This window comes from Erinaceus europaeus, chromosome 1 (genome assembly GCF_950295315.1).
Source record: "Erinaceus europaeus chromosome 1, mEriEur2.1, whole genome shotgun sequence".
Lineage (NCBI taxonomy): Eukaryota > Metazoa > Chordata > Mammalia > Eulipotyphla > Erinaceidae > Erinaceus > Erinaceus europaeus.
The window spans coordinates 27,659,672-27,677,418 of NC_080162.1; the positions used below are offsets into that span (position 1 = coordinate 27,659,672).

Consider the following 17,747-nt stretch of genomic DNA (forward strand, 5'->3'; position numbering starts at 1 on the left):
GAGGAAATATAGGCTCTATAGAGGAAGCAGGAGGTTCCTGCTGTCTTAGGGTTTAAGAAGACAATAGATAAGTTAACTTTGAAATATCCCTTTCTTAGGATTTGCTGTATCATACACAACACCACCATAATTTATGTCCTTTGACATTATTTGTATATAGCTGTGCCATTGGTTGCTTCTGTTCTCCCTGGTCTAAGCTTTTAAGAGAGTCAACATATCAAAGACTCAACCTATGTATTAAAAAGACTCAGTCTGTGATTTAAAAAGTTTGAGACATTCAATCAATTTCCCCTCTCGTATTAATTAGTGATTTATATGACTACAAATTGATATGAGTGTATATAATCATCATTCTCACCACCAAAAGACTGTGTTCCATCCCCTCCCTCCCCCAGGAAGCTGAACATCCACCCTCACCCTCAACCCAGAGTTTTTACTTTGGTGCCCTACTCCAAATTCAGTCAAATCCTGCTTTGAGTTTCCCTTTCTGTTATTCTTTCTCAACTTCTGTTGATGAGTGGGATCATCCCATACTTAAAGGTAGCCTCGTCTTATCAGATACCCGGGCTCACAAAGCACCCTGCATTTTTCTGCCTCCAGGCTCCTGGTATTCCTTAAAACATTAAGCCAGCTCCCCCTGTTCCACCCTGCATTCTTTGATACTTTGTCCCACCCTTTTATTATCTACATATCAATCTTCTGGTTTGTCTTACAAATGACTTAAGGTCTCCTTCCTAATTCCCCACAGGCTATTATTAGTCCTACCAACTATACCCCTAGCAACAGTTGCTAAAGAATTCCCTACTTTTTCACCTTTCTCCACTTCTTTCCTAACTATGTATGGTATTGTCAAGCCACTTCTGTTTCCAACTAGTCTCTTCCCTTTTCCGGCCTGGGGAAGTGCACTGCAGATGGGGAGACTGACACTGGCCATTGAGGTCTGTGCCACCTGGCTTAACTAGGTGTGCTACCACCCGACTCTGGGACACTCAGATGAATAAAGATTTGAATGGCCTCTCCACCACAAGCTTGGTTCCTGGGTCATTTCTCTCTCACGTCGCTAGCCTGCCATGAAGTAGATTCTAGTAAACTTTTTCCCTTTGGAAGACTTTGAAGTTTATAACTATTTTGTGGAAATTTTGCCTAGTAGTACACACTGAAAATAACTAATTTAAAATATTGTATGCCTCTGTTTAAAGATTCCAGAGAAAAATATTTCAGACTTTGATATTTTTAAACTGATGAGTCTCAAAATATGCTTCCAGAATCAGCAGCTTCAACACCCCCAAACTTGTTAGATATGCAGCTCCTTAATCCCCAGCCCTGACATACTGAATTAGAATCTCCTGGATGGGGATCTGCTCTTTGGGCTTTAGCAGGTCATATGGATAATTTTATACACCCTCGAGTTGGAGAACTTTTGGTTGGGTAGGGCATAAGACTTTGGATGCTCAGAGTCTCATCTCCGTGCATTTGTCATTCTGCTTTCATATCAAGAGTAGAAATGAATTAGTGTAATTTCTATGAAGGAGGAGCATTCTTCTCCAACTCTGTCTCCTGCTAGGTCAACTCTGAGCACGTAGTGAGCACTCAACAACTGTATGCAGTGAGTGATTGAATGGGTGAGTAACTGTGGAACAAAGTAGGGGAGTTCATAAGAATGAATTTTTGTTTATAAATAACTTTTAATGGGTTATATGGGAAGGAAATTTGAAGAGATGGCAAGACTTGGGATGTGCGAAATGAGCAGGCATATCCATGTTAAGAGAGCCCCCAAGTCCCAGGAAGATGATGGTTCTCTCCCACCTAGCTATAAAAGAAAAAAGAATCCTTAGTAAAACCCATATATAAGGCTTAAGGATTTATACTTCAATTCCTTTTTATCAGTGATTTAATAGTGATTATCAAGATTTCAAGATAACAAGGTCACAATTTCATACAGTTCCTATCACCAAAGTTATATGTCCCATCCCCTCTATTGGAAACTTCCCTATTCTTTATTTCTCCACTTCAGTTTCATGTTAGTCCTTGATTACTCTGTCAACATTCTGGGAGTTAGCTCATGTCCTTTGCTAGAACACACACCTTAATATGCCTGAAGCAATAGGTTTGCTCCTCCAGCATTACCTGGGAGCACCATGCATGACATTAGGGGAGGGATAGTGAATGGTAGATGTCGGGCTGCGCTGCGGAGGAGAGAGAGGAGTTCTGAGTGGAGAGGGAACATAAATCTTTATTCACGTGGGCACCTCAGAGTTGGGTGAGAGCCCAGTGGTTCGGGCCACGTGGAGCTAGCAAAATGGCCATCTCCCGCTATGCACAGCAACCCTTCTGGTTACCGAGGTGAAAAGGGGCAAAGAGAGAGAGGGGCAGAAGCAGAAGGGATTTTATGGGAGAAATTCCAGAAGTGACAAGTTGGGACAGGATTGGCTAGGAAAAAAGGCACTCTGGGAATAGGGTTTCTCTCAGGAATCGACAATACCCTGAGGGGACAACATGGTGGATGTGACCACATCTGCACAATTTCCCAACAGGTAGAGCTGTGCTATGATGTCTTTCCTTCTCTCTCCTAATCTGTCTCTCTCTGTTTGAAATTAAAAGGAAAAAATGTCTGCTGAGAACATTGGAATCATGCAGGTGTGAAGACCCTTCCACATTTCTGCCACTCCCTCACCCACCCCACTGCATGTTGTTATGCTTGCTAATTATGTGATTGGTCTGCCTGTCAGAGATGCTGACACATGAGGCCAACATGAAAATCAGGCACATATTCTTCCTTGTATTCAAATGGTCTTAAAAAGACAAATGTACTCCAGACACAGTTCATGTTTATGTGTTTCCGAAGTCAGTGTCAAGCTCAGAGAAACAAATATTTGTCATTTTGACCATACTCACAACTGCTCCCTAGTTTTAACATGTAAAGCTGGTGGTTTTCTGGCTGTCTTCAGTAAGCCAGAGAGAAGTCCACTTATCCTATAAGGTGTTGTTAACATCTCATCCTCGCTTGAACAACAGGAAGATTGATGAATCGCTCCAGGAGATGGGGTGACAGTGGGGGTATGGCACAACCCCTGTAAATTGTAGCACTGCAGAGGCAGATGACTTACATCTACTCCATTCTCTTCTAGATAAATGATTATATATTTTAATTTAATTTTATTTTAATGATTCATGTACCCTATTATCATAAGATAATCATAAGATAATAAGGGTACAGTTCACAGCACTCTCACTACCAAAGTTCTGTACCTCCCTGCCCCCCCCCCCCAAAAAAAAGAAGAACAAGATAAAGGGCACAACTATTTCCTTCCTTCCTCCCTTCCTACTTACTTACCTACCTCCCTACTGTGGTACAAGGCACATTCTTAAAAATCCTGATCATATCTGAAATTTTAACTACAGATTTTTTATCTTACCTTATTTTATTTTATTTTGGATAGAGAAAGAGAAATTGAGAGGGAAGGAGGAGATAGGGAGAGAGACTTGTATTACTGTTCCATTGCTTGTGAAGTCCCCTACTCCCCACAGGTGGGTACTAGGGGCATGAACTTGGGTCCTTGCATCATTGTTCACTCCCTTTAACTACAGTGTTATAATGTTAAATTAGGTTCTGTCTCTAGTCAGAATTTCTGTTTCCTAGAAGATCCATAGCCCATTCACTGTATGCCATTCACTGTATGCCATTCACTGTATGTGCTAGTACTGACTGGTACTGACTAGATGAGGTTAGACAAAGGAGGGGACAGTAGAGACTCATGTAAGTTCTCTACAGCTAAGGGGGGATAGATTCTGAAAATGGAAGGAGGCATTCCAGGAGTAAACTCTAACCTTTTAGAGAGGCAAGAGTCACTTCTGTGTAATATAAGTTTCTTAGAGATTAGCAGCAAAGGTGGGCGTGAGGAATAACATCATTGCAAGACTGGCCAGCTCCTTATGGGGCACGAGCGCTTCCACACTACGATCATCATCTCTGGCATTATGCTATTCCACTGCAGAATACTGTGCCCCAGTATGGTTCCGTAGCCCCCATGTCCACTTGGTTGATTCCAAATTATATTCCTCCATGAGGATAATTTCTGGAACCATCTGTTCCACCCGGGTTCCATGGCTGCCAGTTCTTAGCAACATCGCCCCGCCAGATATTTGTCGGGATGCGGCATCATCTAAGTTCATTTCCCACGTCTACGCTTGACCGGACCTGCCAATATACGCGGATATCTTCGCCCACCCTGTCCAACGCTTGATGTCTCGTCATCCAATCTGGTCCCCTATGCCTACACTGAACTTCTCTGTTCCAGTCTCTTGGAAACAGAGTTGGCAGTCAGCTGAGGTAAAGAACAAACACCTCATCACAGACCCCTGCAAGCATCAACCCGGCTTTGACCTAGCACGTTATGATTGGGCCCTCCTCAATCGCTGTCGAACAGGCCATGGCCGGTGCGCCGCTATGTTCCACTGCTGGGGAGCCAGAGTCGACCCGAACTGCCCCTGCGGCTACAGACAGACTATGACCCACATAGTCAACGACTGCCACCTCTCCAGATTCAAAGGAGGTCTCGAAACTTTACATCAGGCTCAACCTGACGCTGTTGACTGGCTACGGAAGAAGGGCAAACGCTAGAAAAAGAAGAAGAAGAAGAAGAAGAAGAAGAAGAAGAAGAAGAAGAAGAAGAAGAAGAAGAAGAAGAAGAAGAGGAAGAGGAAGAGGAAGAGGAAGAGGAAGAGGAAGAGGAAGAGGAAGAGGAAGAAGAAGAGATTATCACTGTCATTGAAAGGAGAGATATTAGCATCCCTCTGAGACAGTGATTATGCTTGAGTTTTGAAATGTAAATATACTGCTGAATTCTGCTTGGATGTTCTTAAAATTTTTCTTTGCAATTTTTATTGTGGTAAACTATACATAAGATTTACCATTTCATCCATTTATAAGTATATGGTTCAGTGGCTTAAATATATTCACAGTGCTGTATAACAATCACCAACCCAGGTCTTTATCATTAACTTAAACTCATGTATTAAATATCTCCCCATCCCCACTCACAGGTTCTGAAAACCACCATCTATTTCCTTTCTCTATAAATATGACTGTTCTATAGATAGAATCTTGCAATATTTATCTTTTTATGGCTGACATTTTTCACTTAGCATAATGTCCTTGGGGGTCATTCATGTTGCAGCATGTTTTAGAAGTTCCTTATTTTTGGGAGTTGGGCGGTAGCGCAGCAGGTTAAGCACACGTGGTGCAAAGTGCAAGGACTGGAGTAAGGATCCCGGTTTGAGCGCCCGGCTCTCCACTTGCAGGGGAGTCACTTCACAAGTGGTGAAGCAGGTCTGCAGGTGTTTGTCTTTCTCTCCCCCTCTCTGTCTTCCCCTCCTCTCTCCATTTCTCTCTGTCCTATCCAACAACAATAACATCAATAATAACTACAACAATAAAACAACAAGGGCAACAAAAAAGGAAATACATATAAAAAATTAAAAAAGAAGTTTTTTATCTTTAAGACTGAATAAAATTCTGTTTATGTATATACCACAATTTATCTATCCATTCTTCTCTCCATGGATACTTGTATTGCTTTTGTAACCTTTTGCTGTTGTGAATAAAATTGCAAAGAATTTGTGGGTAAATGTATCTGAGTCCTTCCTTTCAACTTTTTTTTTTTTTTTTTTTGCATTTAAGATGCTGTCTGGTAAGATTTGAGAAGTAAGGAAAAGATGGCTATAAATTAAGTCTTTGGTGACATTAAGTAGGAACTAGTGGCCTGACTTTGCTACCAAAATTTTCTCACCTTTTAAACCTAATTAAATTAAAAACTCAGTTGGCCAAATCCATATGTACTTAAGCCAGACTATTTCTCAAAAAGCTCATTAGCTGCAAACCTGTAAACTTCACCAAGAGATGGAAATTTTTTCTCCCTGCATTTTTCAATAACTAGACAGGAAAGGTCTTTCAAACTTTAGACCCTGAATGAAAGATTTTTATCTTGCTTGCTTATTGGTTTCAATACCATTGGTAATGACTTTGCAAAACTCAACCTTTTAAGTTTTATGGTATAATGATGTAACATTTCAGTGTTTTTGAGCCTTATATCTCCAAATGGATACAGTATTTAGGGGAAATTTTATGTCTTACTGCTACAACTGTTTTCTAACATTTTAATTTTGTATTACAATTATAATAAATTGAGGCTTTTCAATGAAATGCATTTAATTCTTTTGTACTATAAGTTGTGAACAAGGAAATGAGCACAAAATTGAGGATGTAGGATTGATAAAACACCTGTGACAACTGGGGATCACGAACCTATAAAAGTTTACACAACTTGTGCCCTAATGTAATGCCATCCTAGGGCCTCTGCAGAGAAAAAGGTTAGGCAACTGGTTATTATTTATGTCCCAGATTTTTCCCTGGGACTTATTTTAAAAGATTACAAACAATTGAGATCACCTCTTTCTATCTATACTAGTCTAATTTCTCCCTGTCCTGTCCAAAAAGCCCACTATTATACTTAATTTGCCTATATACCAGCAGATGCATGATTTATAAGAAACTTTTTATTTTTTTATGTTTGTAGCTTATCCTAAGGCGGAGCCCTATTGTTTTCCAGCGCTTTACTTTTGATAGTTGTTTTCAACTCAGTTCATTAAAAATGGACTAGGACACAATTCTGAAAGCATAGACAATTAATGTTGATAGAAATCCTCACAGTGTATATATACATATTCATCTATTATTGCATATTTATATTTACATATGATATATATAGATATTTAGATTTCTTTTATTTATTTATTTATTTATTTTTATTTAAGAAAGGATTAATTAACAAAACCATAGGGTAGAAGGGGTACAATTCCACACAATTCCCACCAACCAATCTCCATATCCCACCCCCTCCCCTGATAGCTTTCCCATTCTCTATCCCTCTGGGAGCATGGACCCAGGGTCATTGTGGGTTGCAGAAGGTAGAAGGTCTGGCTTCTGTAATTGCTTCCCCGCTGTACATGGGCGTTGACTGGTCGGTCCATACTCCCAGTCTGCCTCTCTCTTTCCCTAGTAGGGTGTGTCTCTGGGGAAGCGGAGCTCCAGGACACATTAGTGGGGTCTTCAGTCTAGGGAAGCCTGGCTGGCATCCTGATGACATCTGGAACCTGGTGACTGAAAAGAGTTAACATACGAAGCCAAACAAATTGTTGAGCAATCATGGACCCAAAGCTTGGAATAGTGGAGAGGAAGTGTTGGGGGTACTCACTGCAAACTCTAGTGTACTTCTGCTTTCAGGTATATATTTTGCAGTAGTTTACGGATACATGTGAACACATGCTCTCTCTCACAGAAACTGGTGTAATTCTAGGTTTTGGGACTTTGTTAGAAAGTGAACCACCTGAGATGGAATTAGAGTATACTATGAAAGGAAGGGTCTCACCCAAGTAATGAAGCTGAAGGGTTGTCATTCCACACGTGATGTCTCTGGGCACAGTCTGAAGTGAAGCATGTTGAGGTGGCAATCGTTGTGTTGGTTAGGTTGTGATCGGCAGATGCAATATTATTTGATATGGATTGTTGGGGGATTGATGGTTTACAGTTGACAGTAAAAATACAATAGTTTGTATAACAGTTCAACCCCCACTAGGTCCTCTTCTGCCATCATGTTCCAGAACCTGAACCCTCCCACCCCACCCAGAGTCTTCTACTTTGATGCAACACACCAAATCCAGTCAAGTTCTGCTTAGTGTTTATTTTGTATATCATCTCTTTAGAACATGTAATTTACTTTATTCTCATGGATTTCTAGTTCTAATCCCAATCAAAATTCCTGGGGCCAGGTGTTGCCACATCTGGTTAAGCATACACGTTACAGTGTTCAAGGACCCAGGTTCAAATCCCCAGTTCTCAGCCGTAGTGTGCAGGCTGTGCAGGCTTTGCAAGGGGCGCAGCTGGGCTGCAGGTATCTGTCTCTTTCTCTCTTTATGTCCTCTACCCTCTCAATTTCTCTGTCTCTATCCAATAATAAATAGATACGAATATTTTAAAATAAAATAAATTCCTGACTTTTTCATATAATACCCCCATGCCTGACATTGTAAATAAACCATTTTTCCTAGTGATATGGTTTTTCTCATTCCTATGGAGGTAGCTTGTTTCTTACCTTTTCCTTTTTTTTTTTTTTTTTTTGGACCTAATAATGATGAACAAGACTGTAGAATAAGAGGGGTATAGTATCACACAATTCCCACCTCCAGATTTCCATATCCCATCCCTTCCATTGGGAGCTTTCCTATTCTTTATCCCTCTGGGACCATGGACCCAAGATCATGTTTCTTTAAGTGCAGTAACAATGAATGTTCTGGCCCTTCATGGTCCTATTTATGCTTCTTCAAAACCTTTTTAACTGAGGGTCCTTCCAGCCACCTGAATCCTTACTTTTTACTTTTCATGATACTGTCCTCCACCATATCCAGGCCCCTTCACTCTTTAGTGATGACTTCTATCCTTGAGTTAATTGTGCTATCTGAGACTCAAAATGACAAAATATGAGTGTCCTTGCAGTATTTCTCTTTGCTCTCAATTGTTCTGAAAGCCATTACCTTCAAGCCTATGCACCTGGTTCACCTCAGTAGCCCTTGTGCACCCTGGGCCCTTTGCCTCCTTAACTCTGATGTTTCTTTATCCCACTCCACTCCAGCCTTCTTGGTGCCCCATGTGTCCTGCAATCCCATGGAACTGTGCCTCTCTTCTCTCACACAAAGGTTGGAGTCCCTGGCATTCCAGATCTCTTTTGCCTTCCTCATTCTAAGTTTTCAAACATTTCCTTGTCTTTTGTCCAAATGCTCTTTTATCTAACAAATATTGATCAAGCCAATTTGCTGACTTCTGGGAATTTAGCAATGAGTTAAAGTAGACATGCACTCTGTTTTTTGTAGAACTTTTAGTTTAGTAGTGGAGAGAGAATTAATCAAATGATTGCATTAAAAAATCTAAAAAATGGGAGTCGGGCGGTAGCGTAGGTGGCGCAAAATGCAAGGACTGGCCTAAGGATCCCAGTTCAAGCCTCTGGCTCCCCACCTGCAGGGGAGTGACTTCACAAGCGGTGAAGCAGTTCTGCAGGTGTCTATGTTTCTCTCATCCTCTCTGTCTCCCCTCTCCTTTCTATTTCTCTCTGTCCTATCCAACAACAATGACGTCAACAACAATAACTACAACAATAAAATAACAAGAGCAACAAAAGGGAATAAATATTTTTAAAAAATCTTAAAAATGCTGCTGTTTTAAGTGCTACAAAGAATAGTCTTTCAGTGAGCAGGTGGTGACACACCTGGTTAAGTGCAAACATTACAGTGCACAAGGACCCTGGTCCCAACCTGCAGGGAGAAAGCTTCACAAATGGTGAAGCAGGGCTGTAGGTGTCTCCCTGTCTCCTTCCCTCTTATTCTCCCTCTCCTCTCTCAGTTTCTCTCTGTCTCTATCCAATAATAAAGAAAGAAAGAAAGAAAGAAAGAAAGGAAGGAAGAAAGGAAGAAAGAAAGAAAGAAAGAAAGAAAGAAAGAAAGAAAGAAAGAAAGAAAGAAAGAAAGAAAAAGAATAAACTCTCCTTAAGGGGACCTTTTCTTAAATCTGCGGCCAGGGCAGTGTCAATAGAGCTGAGATCTGAAGGATGAGTAGTCAATGAAGGGAGACAAGTTTTCCATCATGAAGGAAGTGTTTGTGCAAAAGCCCTGTGGTAGTGGGGAGGACGCAAATACGGTGAATAAGATCTCATACTTGTTCTAACTGAAGTGGGGTCTAGAAAGAGTGTTAAAGCCAGATAGGAAGGGAAAGACCAGAGATTTCAAAGTCCTATAAAACTGTGCCAGTGTTTGTTTTTCCTTCATACCAAAAGTTATGGAAGTCATTTGAATCAATTTAAGGGAAAAGCCTCTCCGGTTTATATAATGGGTCTTAAAACTAGTCCATTTAATGTGACTGTGGCTTTATACTATTGCATTCTAGTACTGCCATGCTTAAATGCTCATGAAACCAGGTGTTTTTACTGGACTTCTTCACATTTAAATAAAACACATTTTTTCCTCTGGAAGACCCATGTGTTTTGTTCTAATGATATGGTTCTAAATGCCAACTACTGAAAGCAATTTATTTCAGTTTTGTGTACTTTGATATTTACCTGTTTGGAGACTTGGCTTTCACTGAATCCATTTACAGCATCTTCTGTGTAAGCATTTCCATGGAATGCACCAGAATGTTAGGTAGGATACTAATGGTGCCTTTAGCTGTTTAAATGGCACTGTCAAAATATTGGTTTTATACTTTAGCAAATCTTTTGCAATTTATGATAACAAGAGTACCTTTTTAATAGCAAGATTATATCTTTTCTTGGGAACCACTGATGGTGTAGGAATGGAAAAAAGCAAAACATACTTGCCAAACTGAAGGAAAAAAAGCACCCTTCTATTAATAAAAAAATTTAGACTCAAGAGTATGAACTTAGGAGGTAAAACTTATAGAAACATGGAGGGAGGAGGAGAGGGGATTGAACCAGACCACCATTCAGGTCCATGTACTGATGGTAGAACTGTGACATGGACCCAGTGGGAGAGTCAGTCTGCACTCCCACCCCTAAGTTGTCTTGGCTTTTTGCTTTTGAGGGATGGGCCTGTGGAATGAATAATTGTGCTATTGGAGACTCAAAATGATAAAATCTGAGTGTCCATGCAGTATTTCTGCTGGTGATCTTATGGGTAAAGCAGGCCTCTCTGGCTGAGATGAGTTACACACATTTATTGCTGTCATGTTGAGTTGTAACTATGAGAAATGGCATACAAATGAAAGTTGACATAGAAAATTCTTGCCCTTTCAAGCCAGAAGGTTTTTTAGCTCTCTCTTGGTATTCTATGACCTATGCAAATCCCCAGCTGATAATTACCTATCACATAGGTCGAGCAACTAGTCCAGAGATATTAAGTGATACTCTTAAGCATATTTCTTGCTGGGGAGAGTTAAGACTCAAACCCAGGCCTTCTGCCTGAAGCCCTCAGCGATCCTTGCCACAGTCATGCTGAGGACCTGCCATCTGTCCTACCCTCCCCTGAAACAGCAAGTGAAACTAGAGTAGTAAGAACTCTCTTTTCCTCCTTCTGCTTTTTCCCACTCAGTCCTTTTCCACTCTGGGAGTTTACAATGGAAGTAGAGTTACTTCTTTGCCCTCTCCCTTCTTCAGGATCCCAGATGTCTTTACTTATATATGTAACACTTCCTAAATTCACAAGGGCCTCTTGAGTAATTTAAACTTCTAGATTCCATGTTTGTTGAGGGCAAAGATCTGACACAGCTACTCTAGCTTTCCATTTTCTTCCCCTCTCAATAGGAATCCTGGCCCTTGTGCATAGGAAAGAGTTCAATAAATGTATGTCAGAGTTGTTAAAGTCACCAGAGCAAACATTGTAATTTGGATGTTCAAATGTTTTTTTTTTTCCTTCTAAACAAAACTTCCCCATATTGTTTTGCCTTAGGAGTCCTTGTGTTTACTTTTTATGCAGTGAGTTTTATTGTTTGAAAATCATACCTAAATTTTTAAAAAGCCATGAGCCTTAGGGATTACACATAGGAAAAAAAAAAAAAAAAGTCTGATCTAAGGACTTGCTTCTGCCAGTAGCTCAGTGAGCCCTGGTCAAACATACAGAATCATTAATTAGGGTCATTTGTTGTGCTGTGGGCTGAGAAGAATGTGTAAAACCTGCTCAGGAGAGAATTAATTCATCCTTCTCTGTACTTTTTTAGAGTACTCCTTAGCACAATTCTCAACGCCTGCAGGCCTCATACATATGTTCTAATGGGCTAATTGTTAAGACGACATTTGTAAATTAATCTCTGACTTAAGCTAAGTGGTTTCCCCTAATGACTTTAACTCTGTGACTCCCATTCTTGGCCACACATCAGATTCACAGGCAGAGATTGTTAAAAAGAGAGATGTACAACTTCGGTCTCCCAATTTCCCTTACTCATGATGCTCTGCTTCCAGAGTAGGACAGAGCATATCTATTTTCTAAGTGGTGGGGCTCTGGTGGTAACCACTTTTGTGAACATCTACTCCAAACCCATGTTGAAAGGTCTATGTAGCTACACATACTAATAACTGATTGAAAGCACTTGACATTGAACCCAATAATTCAAATTCAAACATGAAGAACAGGCAGCATCTCTAAAGAACAACCTCTGTATTCATACCACTGAATTTGATTTTTTTTCCTTGAAGCGCTCCAGTGACAAGAGGGAATACTATTCTGTGGTTTAGAATGCTGTTTTCCATTTGTATGAGTTCTCCTAGACACATGAGAGGTCTTCAGGGCCTGCTGGAATTTCCATCGTGAAGATGGCTGGATTTCCTCTCTCACTCTCCACTTACCATCAGATTTCAGGCATTAGATATAGACACAGATATCTAAAAAAAAATAAGATATACTTCTTTGCTGACTTTGTCACAAGAGTTATCACTGAGGTCCAGTGCCTGCACAGCTCCACTGTTCCCAGCAGCCATTTCCCCCTTTTTCTTTCTATTTTGACAAAGGGTAAGAGACAGAGAGAAACAGAGATGGATAGAGACAGAGAAAAGGAGAGACATTGCTCTACTTTGCATGAAACATCCCCCCTGCACTTGGGGCCTGGGATGTGAATCTGGAATCCTGATTACTGGGTGAACCACTCCGTGGATCTGATTTAATTTTATAAATAACATTTTATATTTTGAGGAATCTTTATATTATTATCAATAATATTTATTAGCATGTCGCTTACCTCTGGTATGTGGTGTTGCTTGGAATCAGACTTGGGGACTCACACAGGCAATTCCAATACAGACATTATTATATATACTGTGTGTGCATGTGTGTCTCTGGGTCTCTCAGAGAGTCTCTATCCCTGGCATTCTTCTTTGCAAGCACCTGTTGTGTTTGATCTTACAGTTTTGAAAATAGATGACTCATGAGCATCATTGTTCCAATGACATTTATTAAGTCACTTTTGTTTTTAGTAATCTGGCACTTTGTAAATATCACTTGGTACCTAATATCACCACACAGCATATGGATGTTTCAGTAAACTTAAGAATATTGCAATTAGCACCATGCAAGGTAGCCAAGGTGATTTGGTGAGCAAAACTGAAAAAATTAAAGATTGGGCAGGCACTAGAGAAAATTAACAGATTTGCCTTTACAGGATATGCTCAAATTGCCCCATGTAACAGACTATGTTCATAAACTCTATGAACTCACGTTCTTCATGGCTAGGAACATACCCGGCTGCACTAATTTCAGGACCCATCTTCCTCAGGTAGTAGGTAGAGCATGTTGTCCAACCTTCCTTTGGAGAATGGAACATTCCCAACCATTATTGATCCACATTGAGGGCAAGGTCCTATAGGGGCCCACAAAGGGGTCCATTATGTTATTCCTGATGGAGATGACCAGTGACAGTAGTGAGAGGGATCTTTTAGAGGTCTAGTCCCATCATGTCTGTGTGAGAATCCCAGGACTCCCCAACTAGGGCCCCAGCTGATAGGGTGGCCTGATAGTGACTAAAGAGTTATCTTTAAAGTATTCCAGTCTCTTGTCCTTATTCAGTTTTTGTAGTCCTTACTTTGTCTGACAAGGTTAGCTTTGTAGTGATTGAAGGACGTGTAAAAGGAGGTAGGTGAGGAGGGTATCTAGGTCTAAGTATAAACTGTTTCATTAGGTTCTTTAAGGTGTCTTTTTAGGTCTTTCTGCTTGCTTGCTTCATTTACTGGCTCACTGCAAATTATTGTGAACTTTTGCTTTAAGGTATATGTTCTCCCCTAACTTGTGGGTACATGTATATATACCCTATCTCATGGACCCTGGTCTATATCACTCCCCATCACAGAGGCTGAATGAAGGCAGCTGGGACAAATCAGTCCCCCTAACTTTGTCTGATCACCCCATTGCCAGGAATTCATGGCTGTTGTGGAAGAGTTAAGATTTTGCATTCATTTCAGAATGATGTAAATATCATTTGCTAGAATTTTTTTTGTTTCTTTCCGTTTTCTCTCCTTCCGTCCCTCTCATATTCTCCCCAGTATTTAGCGTGTGCGTGTGCGTGTGCGTGTGTGTGTGTGCATGCTTTCACAGCCTGCCTTGATAGAGTTAAGCATTCAAAGACACACGTACACAGAGAGCCAAATTGACAAGGATTAGTCTTGGCTCAGCTGTTTATGAATGAAAAGTTCCTTCCCCTCTGGCCACACCCAATCTCTTTGCAGCATTTTGAGAATGAGGTCAGGTCCAGGATCTAACTGCTTATGTCTCAGAAATAGCAGCACAAATCAAAATTAATCTTAAGCCATTTGATTTGCTGCTTCATTCAGATAATAGAGAGAAAACATAATCCTGCTTATGGCTTTAATGTATAACTTGACAATGAATGAATTAATGTAGCAATGAGGCAATGAGTAAATGAGTGAAAGGGGAGAGACTGAGGTGATCTTTCCAGGGGGAATTAGCACTGGGTATATGGTAGTTGCTGGCAGATTGCAGCAATTTCTTCGGATTTAGGGGAACATGTTTTAGTTTTTGAAACACAACGAAATAATAAAATGAGGCCACTGATGCATTTTTAACATTCCCTTTAATAAGGAGAATGTATTAAGTGTTTTGAAGCCAGGTGTTTTGCCTGTCATTTATTTCTCTTGTAACTCCACCATCCCTCCAAGTATCAATGTTTTAAATGAGTCTTTTCAATTATTGCCTTTATCAGATTCCATTCTCTCATCTACTTTGGCATACTCAACACAGATATGTGTTCTGATTTCACCACACCACCCCCACATACCTTGACCATACCTAGAATTCCTGGGGCCATGCGGTGGCACATCTGACTTAGCACACCTGTTATAATGCACAAGGACCCAGGTTCAAGCCCCTGGTTTCCACCAGCAGGGAGAAAGCTTCGCAAGTGGTGAAGCAGTGTTGCAGGTGCTTCTCTGTCTCTTTCTTCTCTGTCTCCCCCTTCCTCTCAGTTTCTGACTATCTATATCCAATAAATAAATAAATAAATAAATAAATAAATATAATTTAAGAATTCATATAAGTAGAATTTCTCCTTACCTACCAACCAATGCCAAAAGATATCAATATGTCATATATCAAACACCATTCAACCTGAGGTCCCTTCATATTAATGTGTCTAAAAGGCTTGTGCTAATCCCTACCATTGTGTGTTGGTGGTGCTTAATTTTTTCCCCAAGCTTAATCATTTGCTCTCAGTGTCATTTAAAACTTTGAACAATTTTTAGGTGCATTACTAGCCTTGTCTATAAACGATTACATAAGGGAGTTGGGCGGCAGTGCAGTGGGTTAGGCACACGTGGCGCAAAGCGCAAGGACCAAGGATCCCGGTTCGAGCCCCATCTCCCCACCTGCAGGGGAGTCACTACACAGACAGTGAAGCAGGACTGCGGGTGTCTATCTTTCTCTCCCCCTTTCTGTCTTCCATTCCTCTCTCCATTTCTCTCTGTTCTGTCCAACAACATCAACAACAATAATAACTACAACAATAAAACAAAGGCAACAAAAGTGAATAAATAAATAAATATTAAAAAAAGATTAGATAAACAGATCTGGATATTGATTCTGTCAGCTAATGCTGACAGAAGTGTCAGCATTAGCCTAATATGCTACATACGCATTTGATGGACTTCAGTATGACAGGCATTCTTTAAAGAAAATGCCAAAACTGTCTTTTGTGTCAGTGGTAATTAGTTTTGAGTGAAAAATATAAAGATAAATATGAATTGTCACATAACTGGCCTAGATTGTATTACTTATATCTAATCTGTTTTATAACATTTGAGAAGTGTTATAACCCTCTACATACATATATACCTACATTTAGTGTGTGTGTGATGTATATTTATATATGCACAAACATGCACATGTACATATGATTATGTAGGGTTGGGGTAAATACAAAGATGAGACATCTCACTGGGATAATACAAATATTCTGTAACTAATTTATGGTGATGGTTGTACAACTTGGCAAATTTACTCAAAGACATTGGTTAAATCAAGTCATTAATGGCCCAAAAGGTGGTACAGTGGATAAGGTCTTGAAATATTTTTCAAACTGTGCCATTAAAATGGGTGAATTTTAAGTCTGAAAATTATACCTCAATAAAGCTGCTAAAATTGCTATTTCTGTGTTTGAGTTCCTTTGGGACCTCAGTTAACAGAGAATCTGACAAGTTGTATGATTGCAAATTTCCTTCCTGCTCTTTTCCCACTGAAGTATATTGACTTTAGTTGTAGAAAAGATGGTATCTTGCAAAAAACAGACCCAGATAAAACTCCAATGCCACTGACTACAGAAATCTGCCCTGACCCCTGTTGGCCAGCAGTGAGGTTGCTTCCCACTGCATGGAATGCAGCCAACATTAGAGTAATATGCCTGGTAGCAAGGGGTTGAGATGTCCAAGCATTTCCTTAAAAACAATTGATGGTTTTTTCAGCTGCTGCTGCTGCTGCTGCTGCATGTGAACAAGAACAAGTGAAAAACTCATGGTTCCTCTCAAAGTGATGGCATTTTTCTCTTCTTTCACAGGTGGTCTTAGTCTTTGCTCTCAGCATTGGTGCACTTGTAATATACTTCATAGATTCTTCAAAGTGAGTATTCAAATACATTGTCTTGCCTTTTTTTTTTTTTTTGAAATGACCATGAACTTTTACCTTCACTTTGACACTTTGATAAACTTTGACAACCTTTCTAAAAACCTTCTGCATGCAGAGGACTCTTAGAGTTGCAGGGCTATCCTGTGCTTATTTACTCAATAAGATAGCAAACTGTTAAAGGGAGAAATACTTTGACTCTGTGGGTCTAGGAGAGAGGACTCTCTGAGGTCAAGTCTTCCCCCCCCACTGGGTTTTATTAATTATTGAATAACTGTTTCCTGACGAAGTATTTACACTGAATGTGATCAAGAGGTTAAGAGGGTTTTGAGGTGAGCCTGCAACCTCTGAGTAGGTTACAATGTATATAACTTATGAAGGTTCTGAGCCACTCTTCTATGGTTATAGGGGCCTCTTCTCCTCCTAAGGGTTTCAAATGTTTTAGTCTTACTGGAGGTTAGATTTAAAAAAATGATGCTATTCTTTATACCTGCCATTCAAATATTGAGCTATACAAGTACAAGCTTGCTGGTACTTACTGTGCAGGTAAGGAGATGAGCTGGAGGCACTCGTGATGACTCCCAGAGGTCACAGCCCATGGACATCTGGGAATTTAAACAGTAAACCATTCATGCAGATTCCCTGGGCACCAACTGAGTGCTCTGGCACTTGAGGGTGAGCCTTGGGTGACAGATGGTATGAGAGGATAGTATATATCATACAAAGTCTTCCCCGGTAACTGTAGATGTCACCCAGGGGGAATTCCTCTGCTTCAGCTAGTCTATTATAAGCTTGAAGTTGACAGCATCATGGAGAACTGGGACTGAAAACCAACTGAACTCACCTTTCTATGGGTCAAGAACTTGACAACTGGATTGTGACCTTGAGCGTTTTTTCCCCTGCAATGTCTGCTATGCTAACGTGTATCTAACTTCTTAAGTTGTAGACCTGTTGTGATTGGTTACTTGAGCTTGATCCCAGGAAACCTGTTTGGTGTTCTCTTGGCTCAGGGCCTGGTATGGCTGAATTCTGTCTTAGCACTTTTTTATGTGACTCAGGATGGTGGTAATTTC

The 17,747-nt window shown here is 40.3% G+C and overlaps 1 protein-coding gene across 3 annotated transcripts in view; it reads left to right on the plus strand.

The window, feature by feature from the left end:
• KCNMA1 (potassium calcium-activated channel subfamily M alpha 1) overlaps positions 1–17,747 on the plus strand; it is a 638,320-nt gene that overhangs the window by 181,727 nt on the left and 438,846 nt on the right. For all 3 annotated transcript variants that reach the window (XM_060170921.1, XM_060170943.1, XM_060170877.1), the window contains exon 2: positions 16,610–16,671. In XM_060170921.1, coding sequence (XP_060026904.1) covers positions 16,610–16,671 — 62 coding nt within the window. The remainder of the gene's footprint in view (positions 1–16,609; positions 16,672–17,747) is intronic.